We start from the raw sequence: 27,608 nt of genomic DNA on the forward strand, positions 1-27,608 counted from the left end.
TGCCTGTCATAAATATAAAGGGAAGGGTAAACCCCTTTAAAATCCCTCCTGGCCAGAGGAAAACTCCTCTCACCTGTAAAGGGTTAAGAAGCTAAAGGTAACCTTGCTTGCACCTGACCAAAATGACCAATGAGGAGACAAGATACTTTCAAAAGCTGGGAGGAGGGAGAGAAACAAAGGGTCTGTGTGTCTGTCTATATGCTGCTTTTGTCAGGGATAGAACAGGAATGGAGTCTTAGAACTTTTAGTAAGTAATCTAGCTAGGTATGCTAGAGATTATGATTTCTTTAAATGGCTGAGAAAAGAATTGTGCTGAATAGAATGACTATTTCTGTCTGTGTATCTTTTTTGTAACTTAAGGTTTTGCCTAGAGGGATTTTCTATGTTTTGAATCTAATTACCCTGTAAGGTATCTACCATCCTGATTTTACAGAGGGGATTTCTTTACTTCTATTTACTCCTATTTCTATTAAAAGTCTTCTTGTAAGAAAACTGAATGCTTTTTCATTGTTCTCAGATCCAAGGGTTTGGGTCAGTGGTCACCTATGCAAATTGGTGAGGCTTTTTACCAAACCTTGTCCAGGAAGTGGGGTGCAAGGTTTTGGGTAGTATTTGGGGGGAAAGACGTTTCCAAACAGCTCTTCCCCAGTAACCAGTATTTGTTTGGTGGTGGTAGCAGCCAATCCAAGGACAAAGGGTGGAATATTTTGTACCTTGGGGAAGTTTTGACCTAAGCTGGTAAAGATAAGCTTAGGAGGTTTTCATGCAGGTCCCCACATCTGTACCCTAGAGTTCAGAGTGGGGGAGGAACCTTGACAGTGCCCACCACCACCAGATAAAGCAACAGATCTTAAGATGGTTAAAGAAAACTTAGTTTGATAGCATCTTGTCTGGTAAGAAATCACTTATCAATGGTTGTGAAACTCATTTCTGTATTGTTTTATCTTTATGGCCCCCACTTTTCTATTGTGAATCTGTCTGGTTCTCTAATTGTTTCTGTCTGCTGTATAATTAATTTTGCTAGGTGTAAGTTAATTGAGGTAGTGAGATATAATTGCAAAAAGAAAAGGAGTACTGGTGGCACCTTACAGACTAACAAATTTATTTGAGCATAAGCTTTCGTGAGCTACAGCTCACTTCATCGGATGCATGAAGTGAGCTGTAGCTCATGAAAGCTTATGCTCAAATAAATTTGTTAGTCTCTAAGGCGCCACAATTACTCCTTTTCTTTTTGCAGATACAGACTAACACGGCTGCTACTCTGAAACCTGAGATATAATTGGTGAGAGAATTATGTTACAATATGTTAGGATTGGTTAGTTAAATTTCAGTAAAATGATTGATTAAGGTATAGCTGAGAATATTACTATATAAACTGGGGTCAAACAGGAAGCGGGTGGGAAATTGGAATCATGCTTGCTGGAAATTAACCCCAATAAACATTGCGTTGTCTGTACTTCGGACTTCTGGTCTTTTGCTGCTTGCTGTCTGCGTGACAAGAACCAGGGAAGTGGCATGGTGAAGGGAAAGCCCTCTAACAATTGTCATCCACGAAATTAACACAGGGTTAACACTTAAATCTAAAACTATTCAAATGCGACTTACGAACAGTAAACACAGTCTGTATTCTGCAGATGCAGGGAGATCATGAGCATACAAGGTCCACACAGCGCAACATCTGAATACAGAATGATGCAATTTCCTTGTATAATGCACATGTGCAAATTTCTCTATCAGTCTCACTCTCACGCTATTGGGTTCACCAGGGTTTAAATTCTCTTGAATTATTTCCTGGAGGCCCGAGCACCATTCCTCTGCCTACCAGATTCAGGAGGTGGGGGAAGCTCGGACCTTCAGCCCCGTAGGAGCCTCTCCCCAACGTGGGGTTAAAGCCCTGAGCCCCACCACCCTGCCACATGGCAGAAGCCCGAGCTCCCAACCCCTAGTCTAGTAGGCAGAAAATGGTCTGGGGGCTGCACAAGCCACATTTTAACAGTAAAAAAGCCACATGCAGCTCATGAGCCGCGGTTTGGCCAAGCCTGCTATATATAATAGAGAGAACAGGATGGCCTACAGGGCCTTGTGGGGAGGCAGAAGTGAGGAAATCAGAGACACGAAGTCTAAAGAATGCCACAAATGAGCAGTGGATGGGAGGGAGGAGTTGCAGCCACCATCCAGAATAACTCAAAACTAGGAGAGTGCAACAACCTGAAGGAATGAAAAGCTCTCACCACTCAGTCACACTGAGCCAGGACACCAACATCGCAGGGTGCAAATCTGACCTCAGTGCTACTGCCACTCTGAACTCTGGGGTACAGATGTGGGGACTCGTATGAAAGACCCCCTAAGCTTATAGTCTACCAGCTTAGGTTAAAAACTTCCCCAAGGCACAAATTCCTTTCCTTGTCCTTGGACAGTATTGCTGCTACCACCAAGTGAATTACACAAAAATTCAGGGAAGGGTCACTTGGAAACCCTATCACCACAAGCCCCTTCACCCCCTTTCCTGGGGAGGCTTGAGAATAATATATCAACTAATTGCCTTAACAATTTGAGTACAGACCAGACCCTCTATCTTCAGGACACTAAAATCAATCAGGTTCTTAAAAGAAGAACTTTATTATAAAGAAAAAAGTAAAAGAATCACACCTGCAAAATCAGGATGGAAGGTAACTTTACAGGATAATAAAAAGATTTAAAACACAGAGGACTCCCCTCTGGCCTCAGCTTCACAATTACAAAAACAGGAATAAAACTACCTTTGTAGCATAGGAAAATTCACAAGCTAAAACAAAAGATAACCTAATGCATTTCCTTGCCTACTTACAATTTCTGCGATTTTAGATGGATCATTCCAGGTATATTTTCAGGAGATGATGTACCTGCTTGGTCTCTCCCTCCATCCAGAGAGGGAACAAACAAAGAGAGCCACAAACAAACTCTCCCTACCCAGATTTGAAAGTATCTTCTTTTCTCATTGGTCCTTCTGGTCAGGAGCCAACTAGGCTATTTGAGCTTCTTAACCCCTTACTGGTAAAGCGATTTAGTACAGCTGCCAAGGAGGGATTTTATGCTACCCTTCTCTCTATATTTATGACAGCTACAGATTGCAAAGTCATCATTAGCAGGAAGGCTGGAGAGGTCTACTCAGATGGCAGAATCTCATGTGTTCTTTCTGGAGAAAGGCTATACCCCTGGATCTTTTCAGAGGCCTGTGCCAGTGAGAGTCAGTTCATATTTACCTGGCATCTTGGAGAACAGAGGAGTCCAGGCAAGCTCTTTCCCCTTCGATGCAGCCAGGATAAAGTAATGTGAACATTTCAGGTGCCATTCCTGCAACAAGCCAGAAGAGAGAAACTCAGATCTTTGCAGCAGTGGTGATGGGGAGTGGGGCACTGAGGGATGTAGGGGAAGGGATGCAGGCCCACAGCAGATGGAGACAAGGTTAACCTGTTAGATTCCCAGACCCTATTAAAAATGATGCCAAAGTCTCCAACAATGCACCAGAAAAGCTCTCCTTTTCCCTGTCTCTGGTGCAGAGACTGCACTGCTGTAATCTGGGCACTTTACCTTAGGTCTGGTCTTGAGCCCACTTGAAGACTGAAGCTAGGGCAGAGGCCCACTTAGGAAGTAAGCTGCAGCACTGGGGCCTGCACTGACTTCTGGGAAGTTTAGGGAACTGGGTCTGACTCTGCCCATGGGATGGGGCCTGTGCAGCCAGCTGTGGGAGCAGGAGGCAGGCAGTCACTGAAAAATATATTAAAAGGCCAGAACGTCTGCTGCCCACCCCAGCTTCATGGGCAGCTTCCCTGCAGGCTCCGTGTTAACTGGGTCTCAGATTCCCAGGGCCTCTTCTGTTTACCCAGCAACACCTATATCCCCAGCAGCACCTCTGCAGCCAGCCCCATGACCACCAGGGAAGCTACAGCCCCTTAAAGCCAGGCCCCTGGTGTAAGAAAGAAAAGGGGTAAAGTTACCTCATATTCATCAAAGGGCTCCAGAGCCTGCACTCTCCGTCGCTCATCTTCGGGGATAAAGCTGGCATAGAACTCATTCATATCAATGATACTGCACTCGGCCCATCCCTAAAACAGAGACCCACATTCCCTCAGGGAGAAAACCACAACCCGCTCCACTCCCTCACAGCAGGGGCTTCACTCCCCCAGTGACAGACTCACAACCTGCTCCCAATTCTAAAACATATTCAAACTGGCAGTGCTGGCCAGATTCCCACACAATTGGCTGGCCTGAACATGGACAGCTCAGTCCCCATTGTGGGGGCATACCTCCTGTCTCCAGGATTCACACTGCAGCAAATGCCCCATCCTGAGCATGTTGCTGTGACTAGCTCAGAGTCGACACTCATTGTACCCCAGCTAATAGGCCCTAAACTTGTGGGATCCTCTGAGGGATGCAGCTTCACCACAATAAGCAGTGTACTAGCATGGAGAGAGCTGTCAGACAAGAGAAGGTGCTCTAAGAGACTGGGCATGGGGAGAGGAGGCCATGTGGCTGCTGGAGTGGATAGTGCCTCTTATCCCTGGCCTGGTTCTGACCAATGCACACCAAAGCCCAGTGGGATCATCCCTGCCTTCTGAAGTTATGCTCTTTCCCAGATGGCTCAGAACCCACACCTGCTCCAGGACCATAACCACCTACCCGCTGGAGAAAGCGTCTCCTCTGCGCCTCACAATTGGGATACTGGGCCAGGGTGTGCAGCACAGAGTTCAGCCGGCTGAAGTGCTGCTGCATGATGCGACCAAAGGGGTCCTCAGGGTGCATCTGCTCATAGACCACAAACTGTGCACAGGGGAAGTGCTGAGCTGCCCACTGGATCAAAGCATCTGACCTATCAGAGCCACAGGCAAAGGAGAGAAATTGAGAAGGCTGTGGCCCCAGCAGAGCTGGGAACAGGCACCAGGAACCTTTCTACAGATCCACAGAGGGTGCCAATGGAGATGGTTCTTCTGTTTGGAGGGAAGTGTGCTGAGCAGAGAAGCATCTGGTGCTGGGAAGCTGCAAGAGCCCTCCCCCAGCTGCCCAGAGGGCTCTAGGAGCTGCCACGATCCAGAGCCATTCCCATTTGAGATGTAGTTCTGCAGATTACCTACTTAATGAAGGGATTTACCCCATGGCAGCTCTAACTAAGTAGCTGCCAGTGACTTCCACAATTCACCCAGGGAACAGCCAAAAGGCACTAGATATAGGTCTCCAGAACCAGACTTTCCACTCTCAGACCCTCTCCACATACTAATACTGTCCTCACTGCACCCACTTAGGCACCTAGCTTACAGGGAAGAGAGTGAGCCAACCAACCTGCTGATCTCCATGTAAGCGAGCACCACTTCTGCTAAAAGCATGGTGGGAACCTCAGGGTCCAGGCCTGCCTCCTTTAGGGCTTGCTCCAGCTTAGACAGCTCAGATAAATCCACTCCCAGCAATTTATAATCCTCCACAGAAAAGGTCATGGCTCCTGGGGGAAAACAATCAAGACACCCTCATTACAACACTGACCCCTTGCTAATACGCTGGCAGCAGCAGGAGTGACAGGAACACCCACATGAAAGACAGACCACTCTCAATAGTGTCCCCACCCCCACTGACAGCATGTGGGGGCAGAAGCTTAGTTCCCTCTAAGCTGCGCAGCAGCCTATTAAGCGCCACACAGGCGCTCAGGGATGTGGCAGAGAGAGGCGCCCAGTCCCGGACGTGCTGCGGCAGGAAGAGGTGCCCCGTTCCCAGCCCCGGATCTGCTGCAGCGGGGAGAGGCACCCCTCCCCCAGTTCTGGACCTGCTGCAGTGGGGAGAAGCGCCCCTCCCCCAGCCCCGGACCTGCCCTGGCCTGGACCTGCTGCGGCCGGGGGGAGAAACACCTCTCCCGCCCCAGTCCAGGTGCTGCTGCGAGAAGAGAGAGCTGGGGGGAGTCCTCTCTCCCCCTGTAGTCCCAGGGCAGCCTGCATCCCAAACCCCTCATCCCTGGCACCATCCCAGAGCCTGCATCCCCAGCTGGAGACCATACCCCCCACTCTGCCCCTCTGCCCCAGCTCTGAGCCCCTCATCCTCGCCCCACCTCAGAGCCTGCACCCCCAGCCAGGGTCCTCATCCCCCCACACCCCAAACCTCTGCCCCAGCCTGAGCCCCCTCCCACACGCCAAACCCCTCGACCCAACCCCTGCCACATGAATTTTGTTATGTGCACCACATAACAAAATTCATTTCACACATGTGTGGGAAAAATTAGAGGAAACACTGGGCAGGAGACTGGGAAAACCCATGCCACAGACTCCCATCACTAATAGGCCACAGAGGGACAATGTCAAGAATGATCTGCAAAAGGCCCAGGAAACTTACAACCAGTGTATTCCCACTATCCCTTGTGGAAACTCCTCCTACATACTCTGCCTCTGCATCAGATGACAGGTAAGTTGCATTCTGGCTAGCCTGCTGCAGCCAGAAATGTCATACCTGATTCTCTGCCTCCAACTCCTCCCACGACCATGGCCAGGTTCTCCGTACCCTTGATCAGAGCAGCTTTCCGGCTTGCCACACTTGGGAAATCTACCTCATACACCACAGTGCAACTCAGAAGACCCACAGCCTTTAGGCGGAAATACAGGGAGTCAAAGCCAGCACCAAAAGAAAGGATCTGCGGGGGGGAGGGGAGAGAATGTTATTTAACTCCAGCAGCAGCCTGGCTATTTGCAGGGCACAAAGCACCAGAGTATGTAGGTGCCAACATCCATGGGGCATTAGCCTAGCGTGGCAAACCCCCAGTAGAAGGAACATGTACACAGACAGTGCCCCCCTCCCAAGGATTTTGTCTCCTCTGCCCAGGCTCCAAGAACAAAAGTGGGCAACTAATGGTGCCAGTCTTATATACCCATCTGTGTCTTCCTGGGAAGGGATGACAGGGGATATGCTCCACTAATGCAGACCACAGACACCAAGGAGGTCTCCCCAGACCCACAATGGGAGCTCAGGCCCTGCACTCCTCCCCCAGAGAATTCACCTGTCTCCTGGGGTGGCCTTGACTCTGTAGCAGAAACTCTCGCACACAATGATCCACAGCTCGGGCCCGGACATAGTAACCCCTAGGAAATAAAATCCAACTGTTGTATCCAGATTTCCCCTTTCACTCAAAAACACCACACTCCCCTTCTCGTGGGAACTTCACTCCCTTCTTTCAAAACCCATTCCTTTCCCAAAAGACCTCATTCCCTCCTCTCTACTTCACACCTCTGTGATTCCCCTGTGCTGCAGAACAGCATGCGTAGACCATTCCTGCTACTCTAGTCCCTGAAGTGGAGTAGGCAGTCCGGAGCTTGATTCCTCTAATAGAATCATAGGATATCAGGGTTGGAAGGGACCTCGGGAGGTCATCTAGTCCAACCCCCTGCTCAAAGCAGGACCGATCCCTAACTAAATCACCCCAGCCAGGGCTTTGTCAAGCCTGACCTTAAAAACCTCAAAGGAAAGAGATTCCACCACCTCCCTAGGTAACTAACGCATTCCAGTGTTTAACCACCCTCCTAGTGAAAAAGTTTTTCCTAATATCCAACCTAAATCTCCCACACTGCAACTTGAGACCATTACTGCTTGTTCTGTCCTCTGTAACCACTGAGAACAGTCTAGATCCTTCCCCTTTGGAACCACCTTTCAGGCTCTGTAACCACTGAGAACAGTCTAGATCCTTCCCCTTTGGAACCACCTTTCAGGTAGTTGAAAGCAGCTATCAAATCCCCCCTCATTCTTCTCTTCTGCAGACTAAATAATTCCAGTTCCCTCAGCCTCTCTTCAGAAGTCATGTATTCCAGTCCCCTAATAATTTTTGTTGCCCTCCGCTGGATGCATTCCAATTTTTCCACATCCCTCTTGTAGTGTGGGACCCAAAACTGGACACAGTACACCAGATGAGGCCTCACCAATGTTGAACAGAGGGGAATGATCGTGTCCCTCAATCTGCTGGCAACGCCCCTACTTACACAGCCCAAAATGCAGTTAGCCTTCTTGGCAACAAGGGCACACTGTTGACTCATACCCAGATTCTCGTCCACTGTAACCCCTAGGTCCTTTTCTGCAGAACTGCTGCCAAGCCATTCAGTCCCTAATCTGTAGCATGGGATTCTTCCATACTAAGTGCAGGACTCTGCACTTGTCCTTATTGAACCTCATCAGATTTATTTTGGCCCAATCCTCTAATTTGTTTAATTTGTCTTTCCCCTTTGCTGTCTCCAGTTGGTAAACGTGCTTCTCACAGTCCGGCAGCTACCACTGTCCTTCCTTCCCAAGGCCACTCCAGGCCTACTGAGGACATGGAGGGTCCAGGAGGAGGGCAGAGCTAGTAGCTGAGCAGTTGGGAAGTATGTCCAGGATGTCCCTCTGAAGTGAAATGGCCCATTCATTACCACTGGTGTTCTCCTCCCCCATCTCCTAGACTCAGCATTACGGGCCTGTGGCCTGCACCAGGTATTCCTATTCCCAGCTCCCAGCTCAGATCCAGTCAATTGTGCCTAATGCTGGAAATCAGTGGGCCTCTTCTGGCACAGAACTGATTCATCCTGACCAGGACTCCCATCCCATCCTCTCTGGTGTCATTTTCACCATGACAGCTAGACCCTCCCACATAAGCCTCTACTATACCAGGCAAAAGAAAGACTGAGAGCAACATGCATAGCACACAAAACTCACTAGAGGAGGATTTGAACTCTTCATCCTTTGATTTAAGGAGCAGTGTCTGTTCCCCTAAGGATTCAAATGAGTAAATCACAAAAGAGCTGCTAAGGAAACTACCTGTAAGCAGTGGTGCTAAAGTTTTATAGAGCTGTAAGTTTTGAAATATTTCTAAACTCAGACAATCCAGTGATATAAATTTTATGAAAGTTAATAGCCTTCTTCCCTAGACCTTTGGAAAAAAAGTTTAACTGTGATGGGGTGTCCACACCACATGAGCCCTGAGCATGGTAATGTGTGCCAGAAAGGACCAATTAACCTTCTATGCTGCAGGGGAACCCGACACTGATAAGGTCTAGTGGCAGATGAAGCCCAGCTGAGGGAAGGAGCAGGGATAGAAGCATAAAGCCAGGAAGTGAGAGAAGGAGGGGTGACAGGGATGACTTCTGCAGTCACTCACTAGAGGAAAAGAGAGTTGGCCAAGGTCAAGGAGTAAATCCAGAGACAGGATAAGCCTTGGATCCTGCCCTGGACTAGGAAATTTGACAAGTGGTTAAGAAGGTGAAGTAGCCACAGAGAGGGGCAGAAGCTCCAGTTGTAAACCCATAGATATGCCAAGGAGATAAAGAGGTGGAGCAGGAAAGAGCCCAGAGAAACAGCAACAGGGTCTGAGACTTAGCAGACCTAGGTTGCTAGTTACAGGGTCCCTGGGCTAGAACCACAGTAGCAGATGGGTCCAGGTTCCCCTACCAGCCACTGCAAAAATGGCAAACAAACTGGAGCTGGAACAGAATATTGCCTGAAACAGCTTAAGGACAACTTGTCCGGTGGGACTTCGTTACCTCAGAACTGGAGGACTATACAGTGACTTGGCTAAAGGGACGAGTCATGAAGAAGGAGCACCCTGAGTCCCAGAGAGAGAGAGGGGCCACAGCACAAGCAACCAATAGAAAGGGGTGTGAAATGGGTGCAAGGGCTAATTCCCAAACCTAGCCATAAGGAGGTGCACCTGCAGTGAGTGGAACCCTGTTACACCATCTGAAAATTTTAAAACCCATCTTTGGCGGGAGCCTATATTTCAGGAGCTCCATTTCCAAATGGCACTGAAATTGCACCCTAATGTATACTTGTGCCCCTGTTATTGCACAGTAATGTTTAGGACAATCTCACTGCATACATGGATCTTAGAACACTCAGAAAGATTACCTCTTAACATTGAGCATAGCTTTCTGCTCAATCATGACAGTGCATTTCCCTTATTAAAAAAAAGAATGACCAAGACTAAAGGCCAGGCTATGATTTACTGACAATAGAGACCAATGGAAGCTCTACCCACAAAATAAAACCAATCACAGCAATCCCCCCTGCCACTAAGTATCAGTAGCCCCTCCCAAAGGATAGCAAGAACCAAATCAAACCAAAGCCCGTTCCTCACCAATGAATCAGCGGCGCTCGTCTGCATCTCTTGGTAACGAAGTACTGTAGGAAGCCATCCTGGATGTAGCCAAGAGCAGCGGTGGAGCATTTACTGACAATACTGCTGTCGTTAGTGCCCTGAATCTGAACAGGGAACAAGGAGAAGGACTGCTCACTCACATTCAGTCTGCTGATGTCTACCTAGGAGTAGCCACAAGGAAACAGCTGGATCTAAACAGGGCAGCTCAGGCCCTTTCCTTTTTTAGAAAGCAAGTTAGTCCATCCCTTGGAAAGTCACAGGCCCAGTGAGTTTCCTCAATGCCCAATTTTCAGAGTAACAGCCGTGTTAGTCTGTATTCGCAAAAAGAAAAGGAGTACTTGTGGCACTAGTCTCTAAGGTGCCACAAGTACTCCTTTTCTCAATGCCCAAGTGAAACATGCTGCCTGGCAGCAGGGCTAGGGCACTGACAGACTACACACTTCTGCTGTACCCACAGATGCACTATCCCCTCCCACCATACCAGTCATGGGGACTCACCAACAGCTTATGTGAGGTCAGGAGAATAGAACATCAGTGGCCCAATATGCAATCCAAATCTGATGCATGAACTCTTTGTGCCACAGTGTAACCCTATGCCATAGGCATCAGAGGCAGAGAGAGTTCCTCTCTTCTTCTATAAAAACAGTACTAGAAAGGGAGTCAAGACCTTGCTCAGGATCCTGCATCTACTGCTCTTGCCCCACCCCATGATGGCTAATTCATTGAGATAGTTGCCTAATTGTACAACAGGCTACATAAAAAACACTAGCAAATTCAGTACAAACTACAATTTCATACAGTGACTTGTTTATGAAGCTCTATATACCATACACTGAAATGTAACAATATTTATATTCCAATTGATTTATTTTCTAATTATATGGTAAAACTTCGAAATCAAGTAATTTTTCAGTAATAGTGTGCTGTGACATTTTTGTATTATTATGTCCGATTTTGTAAGCAAGCAGTTTTTAAGTGAGGTGAAACTTTGGGGTATGCAAGACAAATCAGACTCCTGGAAGGGGTACAGTAATCTGGAAAAGTTGAGAGCCACTGGCCTAAAAATTGCCAAGGGTAGGAATTGAATTCACAGAATGTGCGTATAGTTCATAACCACAGAATGTAACCTTGAGCCCACCCAGTTACTGCGACAACAGACTTCCTGTAAACCCTCTAGCTTGCACCAGAGCCCCAGTCACTACTCCTGAGGGAATTCTGAGCCAAACAATTAAAAATTCTGCAAAATCCTGCATATTTTGTCAAAATAACACAATATAATCATGCCATTTTCATTATTTTGGTAATTTATTTCAAAATACCTGTCAGCAAGCATGTCTGTAACAGTACAGACAACAAAAGATTCAGGAAATGTTTTTTGACAAACAGATTCCTTACAAGCACATCTATACTGCTCCACAGAACAGATTGCAATACTAATATTTCCATGTATGTCAAGCACAGAAGACTTTAAGGGTATGGCGACAAAGCAAAGAAAAGCCTGTGGCTGGCCCATGCCAGCCAACTCGGGCTCACAGGGCTCAGGCTGCAGGGCAGTTCAGGTTGCTGTGCAGACTTCTGGGCTTGGACTAAAGTTGGAACTCTGATACCCTCCCACCCTGCAGAGTCCTAGAGCCCGGGCTCCACCAATGAAACAGGAAAAACCTCAGGGCCCCGTCTTTCTGTGCCAGGGACATGACAAGAGTGAGCAAGAGGGACAGAGTCTCAAAGGCACACCCAGCCTTGCCCTCCGATCCATGTGTGAGGCAAGCAGAGTCAGCCCAGCAGTAGCTAAGTCTGGAGGGGCTTAATGTGAGGTCTGTGTGCGGGAGGAACTGGAGGCACAGGGGCTTGTTGGGGGGTTCTGGGTGCAGGGGGAATGAGAGACTGCGGGGGTCCAGGTGAAGATGGCTAGGTCTGAGCACAGGGAGTCCAGATGCATGGGGGGGACAGCTCTGCATACCGTGAACCCTCCCCTGTGGCTGGGGAGCAATGAGGGCAGGAAGCAGAGGGGGTGTGGAGCTTCCTGCAGCCAGGGGAGATTTTTGGGGTCAGCTCTGACCTGGCCACAGGAGCAGCCCATGGTAGTCCTGTCCTCCCCCAACCAGCCCAGCCAAGACTAGCAGCTGGACCTGCCAGGCTGTCCCCAGCCCAGCCCAGCCCCTCCTCAGCTCCAGGCACACTGCGATAGTGAGCGAGAGGGACAGAGTCTCTCTCGCTCACTTCCACGCACAGCCCTGCTGTGATTTACATCTCCAAGGCACCCGCGCTGCTGGGGAGGGGCATGTGACCACTCTTGTGGCTTCTCTTTGCTTTCCCGTCAGAAGTCTTTTTTCTGTGGAGAAGCAAAGAAATCTGCCAGGGACATGAATTCTGCAGATGCGCAGTGGCACAAAATTTCTCCAGAAGTCAGTCATGCTGCACGTGCACTTTTCACTCTCTTTGGAGCAACAGTTTACTTCCAAGCTGAGACAGAGTTCTTAATTTAACCCTCAATATCTGAAATACTGCTTTCCCAAATGGCAATGGGTGCTATACACTAGCTCACCATTTCTCAAATGCAGCCACCAGGAGATTTTCTTGCAGCCACAGCCTCCCAGGCAGTGAAGGGGAGGGGGGTGGGGGGCAAAGCAGTGGATCCTCCCCCAGGGCCACCTCCCTCCTCCCTGTCTGGAGCCAAAATGTCAGAGAAGCAAGCAGCCAGTGAATTCCCCATCTTCCCTGGGATGGTGAAGCTTGGGCTTCAGCGCTGGGGTGGCAGGCAGCAGGCTCTGGTCGTGGAGCTTTGGGTTCTGGCCCTGAACTCACCACACACACACACACACCTCAGTGCCCCTGACCCCTGCTGTCTCTCCCGGCCCCGGAACTCTGGCCACCACCAGTGGGACTGTGGTCTCGGGTCCCTGGCCGCACAGGCACCAGCTCCAGCCCTGGGCTCACTCCCACACACATTGCCGGTGGTCCCCACTGCCACCCCGGACTCCCATGCAGCCTCCCATTACCCCTGGCCCCCGCTGCCTCCATGCTCACTTCCCCATCCAGGGTTTAATTTGTCCCCTGGCTTGCAAAGCTGAGTAAGTCCGCTGTGAAAATTTATATTTGTTAATATCAGTTTTCACAGCCTCCAAGCTAGCTAGTAAGTCTGCTGTGAAAAAAGCAACCAAAAAGCAAAAGAAATAACAAAAAACAAGAATGTGCAAAGTATCTTATTTGTGTGTCTATTTTGTTTAGGGCCAGTAAAGAAGAGACACAATTGTACATTATTTTTATTATTGAGTCTGCAAAAAAACCCTTCATAAATAAATTAGAATATTTGGACACGTATATGCATATTTGTTTTTCCTAAAGTTAATTAAGAATTTTAGGAAAAATTGTCTGAGTGGCCACCAGCAAGAGTTGGTGTCCTCGCTCTGAGGCCTCCAGAACTTTGTTGTGAGAACCCCTGCACTAACTGATAGCCCTGAAGGGGTGAAACAGTCTGATCCCCATGTGTGCACAAAGCCCAGGGCCGGTGTACCACTAGGTGAAGTAGGAGACTGCCTAGGGCGCCAAAATTTGGGGGCGCCAAAAAGGGCTCCGGTGGGATGAGCGGCAACGAGCTTGCAGGTGAGAGGCGGCCGGGTGGAGGGGGGGCTCCCCCCCTGCAGGTGCCAGCCCTGTGCCCAGCCCCAGCCCCCCCGGACCCAAGGAGGTGAGGCGGGCGGCGGCGAGGGAGCGCTGGGTGCCTGGGCTGTGGGGGCGTGGCGAGGGGGAAGGCTCGGGCTGCCGGGGAGGGGACTCCATGTGCTGCCCGGGGAGCTCTGCCCGTGGGGGGAGAAGGGGGGACAAGCAGGGGCCTGCTGGTGCTGGAGGCTCAGGGGGAGCGGCGGTGTGGCGTGGCTGGCCGGGCTGCGGGGGAGGCTGTATGCCAAGCTCTGGAGCCGGGGGGCAGGGTGCCATGGGCCAGCCAGGCTGAGGCGCGGGCGAGCTGGGCTGGAGGGAGAAGACGGAGGGGGGCGGTGCTGTGTGCCAGGCAGGGCTGGGGGCGGGCGTGCTGTGTGCCGGCGGGAGAAGACGGAGGGGGGCGGTGCTGTGTGCCGGGGAGAAGACGGAGGGGGGCGGTGCTGTGTGCCCAGCAGGGCTGGGGGGAGAAGACGGAGGGGGGCGGTGCTGTGTGCCAGGCAGGGCTGGGGGCGGGCGCTGTCTGCCGGCGGGAGAAGACGGAGGGGGGCGGTGCTGTGGGCCCAGCAGGGCTGGGGGGAGGAGAAGACGGAGGGGGGCGGTGCTGTGGGCCGGGGAGAAGACGGAGGGGGGCGGTGCTGTGTGCCCAGCAGGGCTGGGGGGAGGAGGAGAAGGCGGAGGGGGGCGGTGCTGTGTGCCGGCGGGAGAAGACGGAGGGGGGCGGTGCTGTGGGCCGAGCAGGGCTGGGGGGAGAAGACGGAGGGGGGCGGGCGTGCTGTGTGCCGGCGGGAGAAGACGGAGGGGGGCGGTGCTGTGTGCCCAGCAGGGCTGGGGGAAGGAGGAGAAGGCGGAGGGAGGTTAAGGGGGGCTGCGTGTCTGGCTGGGCGGGCTCTGGGTGCTGGGCTAGGCTTTGGGGGGCAGGTGGGGGACCAGCAGGCCAAGCCGGCCGCGGAGGGGGCTGCGGGGCGGGGGGCGCTGGTCCGGGGCGGGGGGGCGCTGTGGGCCTTGCCAGGTCCGGGGGGAGGCAGGGGTGCGTGCCGGGGGCTCGGGGGAGCCGTTGCCGGTTCTGACAGGCTGTTTGTAGCGCCAAGGTCGCTAGCTTGGGGAGGCTGTCGGCCGAGGCCACTTCCCTTGCGCTGGGTCAGGTCTAAGACTCCGGCAGCGGCTGCGGCCCCGGTTCGCTGACACTTCGCGCCCGTTGGGGGGGCGTGTCCCCGGCGCGGCCCCGCCCCGCCCCGGCCGGCGCCAGGAGCCCGCTGGCCGGTCAGGAAACGGCCGGGCTCGCTCAGCCGCGCGCCCCAGCGAGCTCCAGGCCGCACCGCGGCGCGGCCGAGAAGGTCGAGGCCAGCCCTGGGTGCCGGGCCCTGGGCCCGCGCGGCCACGGAGCAGGGCGGGAGGCGCGGGCCGGCGGGCGGCAGCGGGCTCGGCAGCGCCCCCAGGGACGGGTCTGCCCGGGCGCAGCCAAGGCCACGCGCTCACCTACCGCCTGGTCCCGCGCTGCGCGCCGCGCGCTCCGGCTCCGGCTCCGCCCCATCCCGCGGCCACAGGGCAACCGGCGCCCGCACAGCAGCGCCGGCCGGACCGAGTCTGAGCAGTGAGAAACCTCCCGCTGGGTAGAGTGGCCCGCCTGAGACCATAGAGAGCGGCTTCCGGCGGCGCCCAGGAGCTCAGCCTCCGGGGCGGATAGAGCGGCCCGCCTGGGGCCGGCCGCCACAGGAGGAGGGTATTGGTCCGACTCTCTGGTCGCGGGTGGCGGAAAGGGCGGGGCTCACGGCTGCTCCATGAAGTGGGCTGGGGGGGAATCGGGGCGTGCCCCCCGCTAGCGAGTCTCGCGGTGGTCCGGTCATGGCCCCAAACCGGGCTCCGCTGCCGCCCCGAGTGCTGAGGGGTGGCCGGGGGCAGGGCGGCGAGCGTTGACCCCCCGGGGCGTCCTGGGCCAAGCCCTCAAAGGGTCTGTGCACAATATTTTAAAATTTTGCAAAATTCTGCAAGTTTTAATTGTCAAGTAAATGTGGAGGCTGCAGCCTGGCCTCCGGAGCCCAGGCCCCGGCTGCACCGAGGTGGGCGATCGCCCTGCAGCTGCCCCCAGGACGCGACTCAGCGATGGGGCTGCACCCAGCCTGCCCAGAGACACCCCAGGGCCCTGCCCTCCGTGCCACGTGCACCAGGTGTGGGCGGCAGGCTCAGCAAGGCGGGATCTGAGTGTGGGGGAGTCCAGGTGTGGGTTGAGAGGGTTCTGCGTGGGGCAGTCTGGGGTGGGTGGCTCAGTGGGGGAGCTGGATGTGGGGGGCATTTGGATGCACAGGGGCTTATTGGGGGATTCTGGGTGCAATGACAATGGGACTCTGCAGGGCAGTCTAGCTGAAGGTGGTTGGGGCGCAGTGGACAGGGCTCGGGGGAAGAATAGAGCTCAGCAGGGGAGTCTAAGTGTGTGGAGGTCCAGATGCTGGGGGAGTGGGGCTCAGTGGTGAGGGGATCCAAGAGCGTGTGGCTCATCAGGGTGATGCAGGTGGAGTGGGGTTCATTGGGGGCGTTCTCAGTGCAGGGGGATGAGGCTTGGGGGGAGGGTCTGGATGACAAGTGGTCTGGATGCATGGGGGTTGGGCAGATGGGGCAGCAGCTTCCTATACAGTGATTCCCTCCCCCTGCAGCTGAGGAGCAGTGGTGTGGGAGTGGGGGAGTTTGCAGAGCTTCCTGCAGCTGGGGGAGAAATCTGGGGCTGGGTCTGACCTGGACCCAGATGCCATGCAGGGGAAGAGGAAGACCCATCCTCCCGAGCCCAGCTGGGACTAGCTGCTGAGCCCAGTGCAGGGTAGGAACTACCAGCCGGATCTGCCCCAGCCCCACCCCCTGCCTCACAGTGATTTACCTCTCTACTAGCTGCCCTGGGCACCCAAAACATACTATTAGGGAGGGTCATATGACCATTCTTGTGGCTTCCCTTTGCTTCTGTGATGTTCCCCTGGTGTTATCTGGATCAGTGATCTGATAGGTCACTCCAGTCCTTGACTCTGGAAGCCAGCTTTCCCCTGCTGTGCTATGACAACCCCCACTCCTGGGCTGTTCACACACAGCCTCTAGCGTGTAAGCTGCTCCGTGGATTGTGCAACCGAATGACACTAGCCAATATCTCCGGCCCCAGACACAACCCTAGGAATCTCCATCTTGCACTGTCCAGTTATGCCTGCTGGATGCTGCAAGCTTACATGAGTTCGTCAGTTTAACAAAGAAATTGATATGCACCAGGCTTGTTATCCCACAGGGAGTCTCTGACACCCTTCAAACCAAACGCACTGCTTCAGGTAGAATAAGCAAACACATTTATTAACTACAAAGATAGATTTTAAGTGATAGGCAAAAAGTTAGAGTGCCATTCCAGTGCTTCACCACTATCCTGGTGAAAAAGTTTTTCCTAATATCCAACCTAAATCTCCCCCACTGCAACTTGAGACCATTACTCCTTGTTCTGTCATCTGCTACCACAGAGAACAGGCTAGAACCATCCTCTTTGGAACCCCCTTTCAAGTAGTTGAAAGCAGCTATCAAACCCGCCTCATTCTTCTCTTTTGAAGACTAAACATCCCCAGTTCCCTCAGCCTCTCCTCATAACTCATGTGTTCCAGTCCCCCAATCACTTTTGTTGCCCTCCGCTGGACTCTCTCCAATTTTTCCACATCCTTCTTGTAGTGTGGGGCCCAAAACTGGACACAGTACTCCAGATGAGGCCTCACCAATGTCAAATAGAGGGGAACGATCACGTCCCTCGATCTCCCCGTACTTATACATCCCAAAATGCCATTGGCCTTCTTGGCAACAAGGGCACACGGTTGACTCATATCCAGCTTCTTGTCCACTGTAAGCCTTAGGTCCTTTTCTGCAGAACTGCTGCCAAGCCATTTGGTCCCTAGTCTGTAGTGGTGCATGGGATTCTTCCCTCCTAAGTGCAGGACTCTGCACTTGCCCTTGTTGAACCTCATGAGATTTCTTTTGGCCCAATTCTCCAATTTGTCTAGGTCTCTCTGTACCCAATCCCTACCCTCCAGCATATCTACCTGTCCTCCCAGTTTAATGTCGTCTGCAAGCTTGCTGAGGGTGCAATCCACACCATCCTCCAGATCATTTATGAAGATATTGAACAAAACGGGTTTATATACGAATGCACAAAGCCTTGGAAACAAGCAGGGAGAATTGAAGGTCCTGGTGATGTCAAGGAATTATGACGTGATTGGAATAACAGAGACTTGGTGGGATAACTCACATGACTGGAGTACTGTCATGGATGGATATAAGCTGTTCAGGAAGGACAGGAAGGGCAGAAAAGGTGGGGGAGTAGCACTGTATGTAAGGGAGCAGTATGACTGCTCAGAGCTCTGGTACGAAACTGCAGAAAAACCTGAGTGTCTCTGGATTAAGTTTAGAAGTGTGAGCAACAAGGGTGATGTAGTGGTGGGAGTCTGCTATAGACCACCGGACCAGGGGGATGAGGTGGATGAGGCTTTCTTCCGGCAACTCGCAGAAGCTACTAGATCGCACGCCCTGGTTCTCATGGGTGACTTTAATCTTCCTGATATCTGCTGGGAGAGCAATACAGCGATGCACAGAAAATCCAGGAAGTTTTTGGAAAGCATAGGGGACAATTTCCTGGTGCAAGTGCTAGAGGAGCCAACTAGGGGGGGGAGCTTTTCTTGACCTGCTGCTCACAAACCGGGTAGAATTAGTGGGGGAAGCAAAAGTGGACAGGAATCTGGGAGGTTGGTTGAGTTCAGGATCCTGACGCAGGGAAGAAAGGTAAGCAGCAGGATACGGACCCTGGACTTCAGGAAAGCAGACTTTGACTCCCTCAGGGAATGGATGGCCAGGATCCCCTGGGGGACTAACATGAAGGGGAAAGGAGTCCAGGAGAGCTGGCTGTATTTCAAGGAATCCCTGTTGAGGTTACAGGGACAAACCATCCCGATGAGTCGAAAGAATAGTAAATATGGCAGGCGACCAGCTTGGCTTAACAGTGAAATCCTAGCGGATCTTAAACGTAAAAAAGAAGCTTACAAGAAGTGGAAGGTTGGACATATGACCAGGGAAGAGGATAAAAATATTGCTCGGGCATGTAGGAATGATATCAGGAGGCCCAAATCGCACCTGGAGCTGCAGCTAGCAAGAGATGTCAAGAGTAACAAGAAGGGTTTCTTCAGGTATGTTGGCAACAAGAAGAAAGCCAAGGAAAGTGTGGGCCCCTTACTGAATGAGGGAGGCAACCTAGCGACGGAGGATGTGGAAAAAGCTAATGTACTCAATGCTTTTTTTGCCTCTGTCTTCACTAACAAGGTCAGCTCCCAGACTGCTGCGCTGGGCATCACAAAATGGGGAAGAGATGGCCAGCCCTCTGTGGAGAAAGAGGTGGTTAGGGACTATTTAGAAAAGCTGGACGTGCACAAGTCCATGGGGCCGGACGAGTTGCATCCAAGAGTGCTGAAGGAATTGGCGGCTGTGATTGCAGAGCCATTGGCCATTATCTTTGAAAACTCGTGGCGAACGGGGGAAGTCCCGGATGACTGGAAAAAGGCTAATGTAGTGCCAATCTTTAAAAAAGGGAAGAAGGAGGATCCTGGGAACTACAGGCCAGTCAGCCTCACCTCAGTCCCTGGAAAAATCATGGAGCAGGTCCTCAAAGAATGATGAGATTACTGGTTCTGTGGATGAAGGGAAAGCAGTGAATGTATTGTTTCTTGACTTTAGCAAAGCTTTTGACACGATCTCCCACAGTATTCTTGTCAGCAAGTTAAGGAAGTACGGGCTGGATGAATGCACTATAAGGTGGGTAGAAAGCTGGCTAGATTGTCGGGCTCAACGGGTAGTGATCAATGGCTCCATGTCTAGTTGGCAGCCGGTGTCAAGTGGAGTGCCCCAGGGGTCGGTCCTGGGGCCAGTTTTGTTCAATATCTTCATAAATGATCTGGAGGATGATGTAGATTGCACTCTCAGCAAATTTGCAGATGATACTAAACTGGGAGGAGTGGTAGATACGCTGGAGGGGAGGGATAGGATACAGAAGGACCTAGACAAATTGCAGGATTGGGCCAAAAGAAATCTGATGAGGTTCAAGAAGGATAAGTGCAGGGTCCTGCACTTAGGACGGAAGAATCCAATGCACCGCTACAGACTAGGTATCGAATGGCTAGGCAGCAGTTCTGCGGAAAAGGACCTAGGGGTGACAGTGGACGAGAAGCTGGATATGAGTCAGCAGTGTGCCCTTGTTGCCAAGAAGGCCAATGGCATTTTGGGATGTATAAGTAGGGGCATAGCAAGCAGATCGAGGGACGTGATCGTTCCCCTCTATTCGACATTGGTGAGGCCTCATCTGGAGTACTGTGTCCAGTTTTGGGCCCCACACTACAAGAAGGATGTGGATAAGTTGGAGAGAGTCCAGCGAAGGGCAACAAAAATTATTAGGGGTCTAGAACACATGACTTATGAGGAGAGGCTGAGGGAGCTGGAATTGCTTAGTCTGCAGAAGAGAAGAATGAGGGGGGATTTGATAGCTGCTTTCAACTACCTGAAAGAGGGTTCCAAAGAGGATGGCTCTAGACTGTTCTCAATGGTAGCAGATGACAGAACGAGGAGTAATGGTCTCAAGTTGCAGTGGGGGAGGTTTAGATTGGATATTAGGAAAAACTTTTTCACTAGGAGGGTGGTGAAACACTGGAATGCGTTACCTAGGGAGGTGGTAGAATCTCCTTCCTTAGAGGTTTTTAAGGTCAGGCTTGACAAAGCCCTGGCTGGGATGATTTAACTGGGAATTGGTCCTGCTTTGAGCAGGGGGTTGGACTAGATGACCTTCTGGGGTCCCTTCCAACCCTGATATTCTATGATTCTATGAACACACACACACACAATTAACAGAGGAAGTCAGAGTGGACCGGATCAAGCAGCACTTTCAAGCAGACCCCTTATATGTCTCTGGACTCAGTGGGCTGGGCCAAGCAGCACTTTGAAGCTGCCATCCTCATATGTCACAGGTACCGCACTGGAATAGAGCACGCCCGAGCAAGCTGGTCGAACAGCACTTCCAGGCTGCCACCCTCATATGTCACTGGGTAAAAGACAGGAAACAAAGGGTAGGAATAAATGGTCAGTTTTCAGAATGGAGAGAGGTAAATAGTGGTGTCCCCAGGGGTCTGTACTGTGCTCAGTCCTATTCAATATATTCATAAGTGTTCTGAAACAAAGGGTAAACAGTGAGGTGGCAAAATTTGCAGATGATACAAAATTGCTCAAGATAGTTAAGTCCCAGGCAGACTGCAAAGAGCTACAGAGGGTCTCTCAAAACTGGGTGACTGGACAACAAAATGGAAGATGAAATTCAATGTTGATAAATCAAAGAAATGCACATTGGAAAACATAATCCCAGTATACATACAAAATGATGGGGACTAAATTGGCTGTTACCACTCAAGAAAGAGATCTTGGAGTCATTGTGGATAGCTTTCTGAAAACATCCACTCAATGTGCAGCGTCAGTCAAAAAAGCTAACACAATGTTAGGAATCATTAAGAAAGGGATAGATAACAAGACAGAAAATATCATATTGCCTCTCTATAAATCCATGGCATGCCAACATCTTGAATACTGCATACAGATGTGATCACTCCATCTCAAAAAAGATATTGGAATTGGAAAAGAAAGGTCAACAAAAATGATTAGGGTATGGAACACCTTCTGTATGAGAAGAGATTAATAAGACTTGGACTTTTCAGCTTGGAAAAGAGATGACTAAGGGAGGATATAATAGAGGTCTATAAAATCATAACTGGTGTCAAGAAAGTAAATAAGGAAGTGTTATTTACTCCTTCTCATAACACAAGAACTAGGGGGTCACCAAATGAAATTAATAGGCATCAGGTTTAAAATAAACGAAGTATTTTTTTTTTTACACAACGCACAGTCAATCTGTGGAACTCCTTACCAGAGGATGTTGTGAAGGCCAAGACTAAAACGGGGTTCAAAAATGAATTAGATAAGTTAATGAAGGATAGGTCCATCAATGGCTATTAGCCAGGATAGACAGGGATGGTGTCCCTAGCCTCTGTTTGCCAGAAGCTGGGAATGAGTGACAGGGAATGGATCACTTGGTGATTACTTGTTCTATTCATTTCCACTGGGGCACCTGGCATTGGCCAGTGTCAGTAGACAGGATACTGGGCTAGATGGACCTTTGGTCTGACCCAATGTGGCCATTCTTATGTCCACATCTTTCCTGAAATGTGGCACCCAGCACTGGATACACTACTCCAGTTGAGGCCTTCTCAGTGCAGAGTGGAAGAATTACTTCTTGTGTCTTGCTTGCAACAGTGATGCTAATACATCCCAGAATGTTCTTTTTTTGGTTTTGCAATAGTGTTCTACTGTTGACTCATGTTTAGCTTGTGATCCACCATGACCCACAGATCCCTTTCCACACTACTCCTTCCTAGGTAACCATTTCCTATTTCGTATGTGTGCAACTGATTGCTCCTTCCTAAATGGAGTACTTTGCATTTGTCCTTGCTGAATTTCATCCTATTTATTTCAGGCCATTTCTTCAGTTTGTCAGATCATTTTGAATTTTAATCCCATCCTCCAAAGCACTTGCAACCCCTCCCAGCTTGGTATCATCCGAAAGCTTTATAAGTGTACTCTCTATGCCATTATCTAATCATTGATGAAGATATTGAACAGAACCAGACCCAGGACCAATCCCAAAGAACCCACTCAATATGCCCTTCCCAGCATGATTGTGAACCACTGATAACTACTTTTTCCAACCAGTTACGCACCCACTTTATAGTAGCTCCCTCTAGACTATATTTCCCTAGTTTGTTTATGAGACACACTGCTAGAATGTGATCAGATACTATGGTGATGAGGGAAGTATAAAAATCAGTATAAAAACAGAATGTTATGATATCATCATAGTGGTCACCTCTGGCCTTAAAAATCTATGTAATATCCATAGCCCCCATCCTCTGCTGCAGTGACCAAGCACACAGGACAGCTCAAGTGGTAGGATGCCTTAAACCACCTTTGTGTTCCCTAATCCTGATCTGTTCTGGGGTCTCCCCTGGTTTAATTTAGAGCAGCCAGGGATTGTCCTGGTACAGGGAATCCTTGGCCAGCAGCTGGGAGATGGTATCTGGGAGCTGTCACAACTGGGTGACTTTTTGCCCCTGTAAGCAGAGTTTGAATGAGTTCTCCCCTGACAACTAGTGGTGAGATGAAAGAAAAGGCTTCAGGAACAGCCTGTACTTTAATTTGTTAATTTGTTAAAAGATAGGTAACAAAGGGAAGTAATAAATGAGCAGTTTTCACAATGGAGAGGGGTAAATAGAGGGGATCCCCCAAGGATCTGTACTGGGACCTGTGCTGTTCAACATATTCATAAATGATCTAGAAAAGGGGATGAACAGTGAGTTAGCAAACCTTACAGATAATACAAAATGACTCAAGTCCACAGTTGACTGTGAAATATTACAAAGATCACAATATTAAGTGACTGGGCAACAAAATGGCTGATGAAATTCAGCATTGATAAGTGCAAAATAATGCATATTGGAAAACATAATCATAGAATCATAGACTATCAGGGTTGGAAGGGACCTCAGGAGGTCATCTAGTCCAACCCCCTGCTCAAAGCAGGACCAATCCCCAACTAAATCATCCCAGCCAGGGCTTTGTCAAGCCTGACCTTAAAAAACCTCTAAGGAAGGAGATTTCACCACCTCCCTAGGTAACACATTCCACTGCTTCACCACCCTCCAAGTGAAAAAGTTTTTCCTAATATCCAACCTAAATCTCCCCCATGCAACTTGAGACCATTACTCCTCGTTCTGTCATCTGCTACCACGGAGAACAGTCTAGATCCATTCTCTTTGGAACCCCCTTTCAGGTAGTTGAAAGCAGCTATCAAATCCCCCCTCATTCTTCTCTTCTGCAGACTAAACAATCCCAGTTCCCTCAGCCTCTCCTCATAAGTCAGGTGTTCCAGTCCTCTAATCATTTTTGTTGCCCTCCGCTGGACATTTTCCAATTTTTCCACAACCTTCTTGTAGTGTGGGGCCCAAAACTGGACACACTACTCCAGATGAGGCCTCACCAATGCCGAATAGAGGGTAACGATCACGTCCCTTGATCTGCTGGCAGTGCTCCTACTTATACAGCCCAAAATGCTGTTAGCCTTCTTGTCAACAAGGGCACACTGTTGGCTCATATCCAGCTTCTCTTCCACTATAACCCCTAGGTACTTTTCTGCAGAACTGCTACCTAGCCACTCAGTCCCTAGTTTGTAGCGGTGCATGGGATTCTTCTGTCCTAAGTGCAGGACTCTGCTTGTCCTTCTTGAACCTCATCAGATTTCTTTTGGCCCAATCCTCTAATTTGTCTAGGTCCCTCTGTATCCTACCCCTACCTTCCAGCATATCTATTACTCCTCCTAGTTTAGTGTCATCTGCAAACTTGCTCAGGGTCCAACCCACGCCATCCTCCAGCTCATTAATGAAGATATTGAACAAAACCGGCCCCAGGACTGACCCATGGGGCACTCTGCTTGATACCGACTGCCAACTAGACATGGAGCCATTGATCACTACCCGTTGTGTATATATATACATATACACATACATACATACACACACACACACACACACCCCCAAATATATATATACAAAAATGATGGGATCTAAATTAGCTATTACCATGCAGGAAAGAGATCTTGGTGTCATCTTAGATAGTTCTCTGAAAATGTCTGCTCAGTGTGCCGTGGCAGTGAAAAAAGCGAACAGAATGTTAGGAACCATTATAAACATGATAGATAATAAGACAGAAAATATAATGCCACTCTATAAATCCATGGTACATCACAAATTGAATGTTGCGTGAAGTTCTAGTCACCCAATTTGAAAAAAGATATATTAGAATTGGAAAAGATGCAGGGAAGGGCAACAAAATGATTAGGGGTATGGAACAGCTTCCATATGAGGACAGATTTAAAAGACTGGGACTATTCAGTTTAGAAAAGAGACAACTAAGCGGGGATCTGCCATAGGTCCACTAAATCCTGCACGGGAAGGGGGAGTGATTTTTACCCCTGCATATAATACAGGAACCAGAGGACACCTGATTAAATTAATAGGCAGCGGGTTTAAAACTAAGCATTTCTTCAACCAACACACCATCAACCTGTGGAACTCATTGCCAGGGAATGTTGTGAAGGCCAAAAGTGTAACTGGGTTCAAGAAAAAATTAGATAAGTTCATGGAGGATAGGGCTATAAATAGCTATTACCCAAAATGGTCAGGGACACAACCTCATGCTCTGGGTGTCCCTAAACCTCTAACTGCCAGGAATGGATCACTGAAAATTGTTCTGTGTTGTTTATTCCCTCTGTCAAAGTTCCTTCCCCACTCTGAACTCTAGAGTACAGATGTGGGGACCTGCATGAAAAACCCCCTAAGCTTATTTTTACCAGCTTAGGGTAAAACTTCCCCAAGGTACAAACTATTTTACCTTTTGCCCCTGGACTTTATTGCTGCCACCACCAAGCGTCTAACAAATATATAACAGGGAGAGAGCACGCTTGGCAACATCTTAGGAGGTTAGGATTAGCAGATGACAGAACGAGGAGTGATGGTCTCAAGTTGCAGTGGGGGAGGTTTAGATTGGATATTAGGAAAAACTTTTTCACTAAGAGGGTGGTGAAACACTGGAATGCGTTACCTAGGGAGGTGGTAGAATCTCCTTCCTTAGAGGTTTTTAAGGTCAGGCTTGACAAAGCCCTGGCTGGGATGATTTAACTGGGAATTGGTCCTGCTTCAAGCAGGGGATTGGACTAGATGACCTTCTGGGGTCCCTTCCAACCCTGATATTCTATGATTCTATGATCTTTCCCCCAGAATCCTCCCAAACCCTACACCCCCTTCCCTGGGGAAGGCTTGATAAAAATCCTCACCAGTTTGCATAGGTGAACACAGACCCAAACCCTTCGATCTTAAGAACAATGAAAAAGCAATCAGGTTTTTAAAAGAAGAATTTTAATTGAAGAAAAAGTAAAAGAATCACCTCTGTAAAATCAGGATGGTAAATACCTTACAGGGTAATCAGATTCAAAACATAGAGAATCTCTCTAGGCAAAACCTTAAGTTACAAAAAAACAGAAACCGGAATATACATTCCATTCAGCACAACTTATTTTATCAGCCATTTAAACAAAACAGGTTTCAGAGTAGCAGCCGTGTTAGTCTGTATTCGCAAAAAGAAAAGGAGGACTTGTGGCACCTTAGAGACTAACCGATTTATTAGAGCATAAGCTTTCGTGAGCTACAGCTCACTTCCTCAGATACATATCGTGGAAACTGCAGCAGGCTTTATATATACACAGAGAATATGAAACAATACCTATTCCCACCCCACTGTCCTGCTGGTAATAGCTTATCTAAAGTGATTTCCAGCACAAATCCAGGTTCTCACCCTCCACCCCCCCACACAAATTCACTCTCCTGCTGGTGATAGCCCATCCAAAGTGACAACTCTTTACACAATGTGCATGACAATCAAGCTGGGCTATTTCCTGCATAAATCCAGGAAATAGCCCAGCTTGATTGTCATGCACATTGTGTAAGGAGTTGTCACTTTGGATGGGCTATCACCAGCAGGAGAGTGAATTTGTGTGGGGGGGTGGAGGGTGAGAAAACCTGGATTTGTGCTGGAAATCACTTTAGATAAGCTATTACCAGCAGGACAGTGGGGTGGGAATAGGTATTGTTTCATATTCTCTGTGTGTATATATAAAGCCTGCTGCAGTTTCCACGATATGCATCTGAGGAAGTGAGCTGTAGCTCACGAAAGCTTATGCTCTAATAAATCGGTTAGTCTCTAAGGTGCCACAAGTCCTCCTTTTCTTTAAACAAAACAGAATCTAATGCATATCTAACTAGATTGCTTATTAACCCTTTACAGGAGTTCTGACCTGCATTCCTGCTCTGGTCCCGGCAAAAGACAACACACAGACAGAGAGAACCTTTGTTTCTCCCCCCCCTCCAGCTTTTCAAGTATCTTGTCTCCTCATTGGTCATTTTGATCAGGTGCCAGCGAGGTTATCCTAGCTTCTTAACCCTTTACAGATGAAAGGGTTTTTCCCTCTGGCCAGGAGGGATTTAAAGGTGTTTACCCTTCCCTTTATATTTATGACACGCCTCCCCCAATCACAGATAGGGTGAAACGCTGGCTGTGATTTCTTCCTGGAGCTCTAGGAGAAAACAGAGTTAATAAGACACATGCACCTATAAATATACTACCAAGTATATAAAGATTAACAATATTTTCCACATCTCAAGGACGATTTTAACCAGTTGATTCTGGGAAACTTTCACGGGAGAGTGCATCAGCCACTTTGTTAGAAGCTCCTGAGATGTGTTGGATGTCGAAATCAAAATCTTGGAAAGCTAAACTCCACTGAATAAGTTTGTTATTTCCCGTGGCGGTATGAAGCCACTGTAGTGCAGCATGGTCGGTTTGCAGGTGGAAACGCCGTCCCCAAACATATCATAGAATATCAGGGTTGGAAGGGACCTCAGGAGGTCATCTAGTCCAATCCCCTGCTCAAAAGCAGGACCAATCCCCAATTAAATCATCCCAGCCAGGGCTTTGTCAAGCCTGACCTTAAAAACTTCTAAGGAAGGAGATTCCACCACCTCCCTAGGCAACGCATTCCAGTGTTTCACCACCCTCCTAGTGAAAAAGTTTTTCCTAATATCCAACCTAAACCTCCCCCACTGCAACTTGAGACCATTACTCCTTG

General features: G+C 49.6%; 1 protein-coding gene across 2 annotated transcripts in view; it reads right to left on the bottom strand.

The window, feature by feature from the left end:
• Positions 1-15,513, bottom strand: part of LCMT2 (leucine carboxyl methyltransferase 2) — a 67,233-nt gene extending 51,720 nt beyond the window's left edge. For both annotated transcript variants that reach the window (XM_084611584.1, XM_084611585.1), the window contains exons 1-8: positions 15,267-15,513; positions 10,106-10,230; positions 7,010-7,091; positions 6,466-6,646; positions 5,317-5,473; positions 4,660-4,849; positions 3,978-4,085; positions 3,243-3,333 (exon numbers count right to left, since the gene is read on the bottom strand). In XM_084611584.1, coding sequence (XP_084467710.1) covers positions 3,243-3,333; positions 3,978-4,085; positions 4,660-4,849; positions 5,317-5,473; positions 6,466-6,646; positions 7,010-7,091; positions 10,106-10,230; positions 15,267-15,317 — 985 coding nt within the window. In that variant the 5' untranslated portion in view covers positions 15,318-15,513. The remainder of the gene's footprint in view (positions 1-3,242; positions 3,334-3,977; positions 4,086-4,659; positions 4,850-5,316; positions 5,474-6,465; positions 6,647-7,009; positions 7,092-10,105; positions 10,231-15,266) is intronic.
• Positions 15,514-27,608: the final 12,095 nt, after the last annotated feature.

Source organism: Lepidochelys olivacea (assembly GCF_965140295.1).
Source record: "Lepidochelys olivacea isolate rLepOli2 genome assembly, chromosome: 1".
Taxonomy (NCBI): Eukaryota; Metazoa; Chordata; order Testudines; family Cheloniidae; genus Lepidochelys; species Lepidochelys olivacea.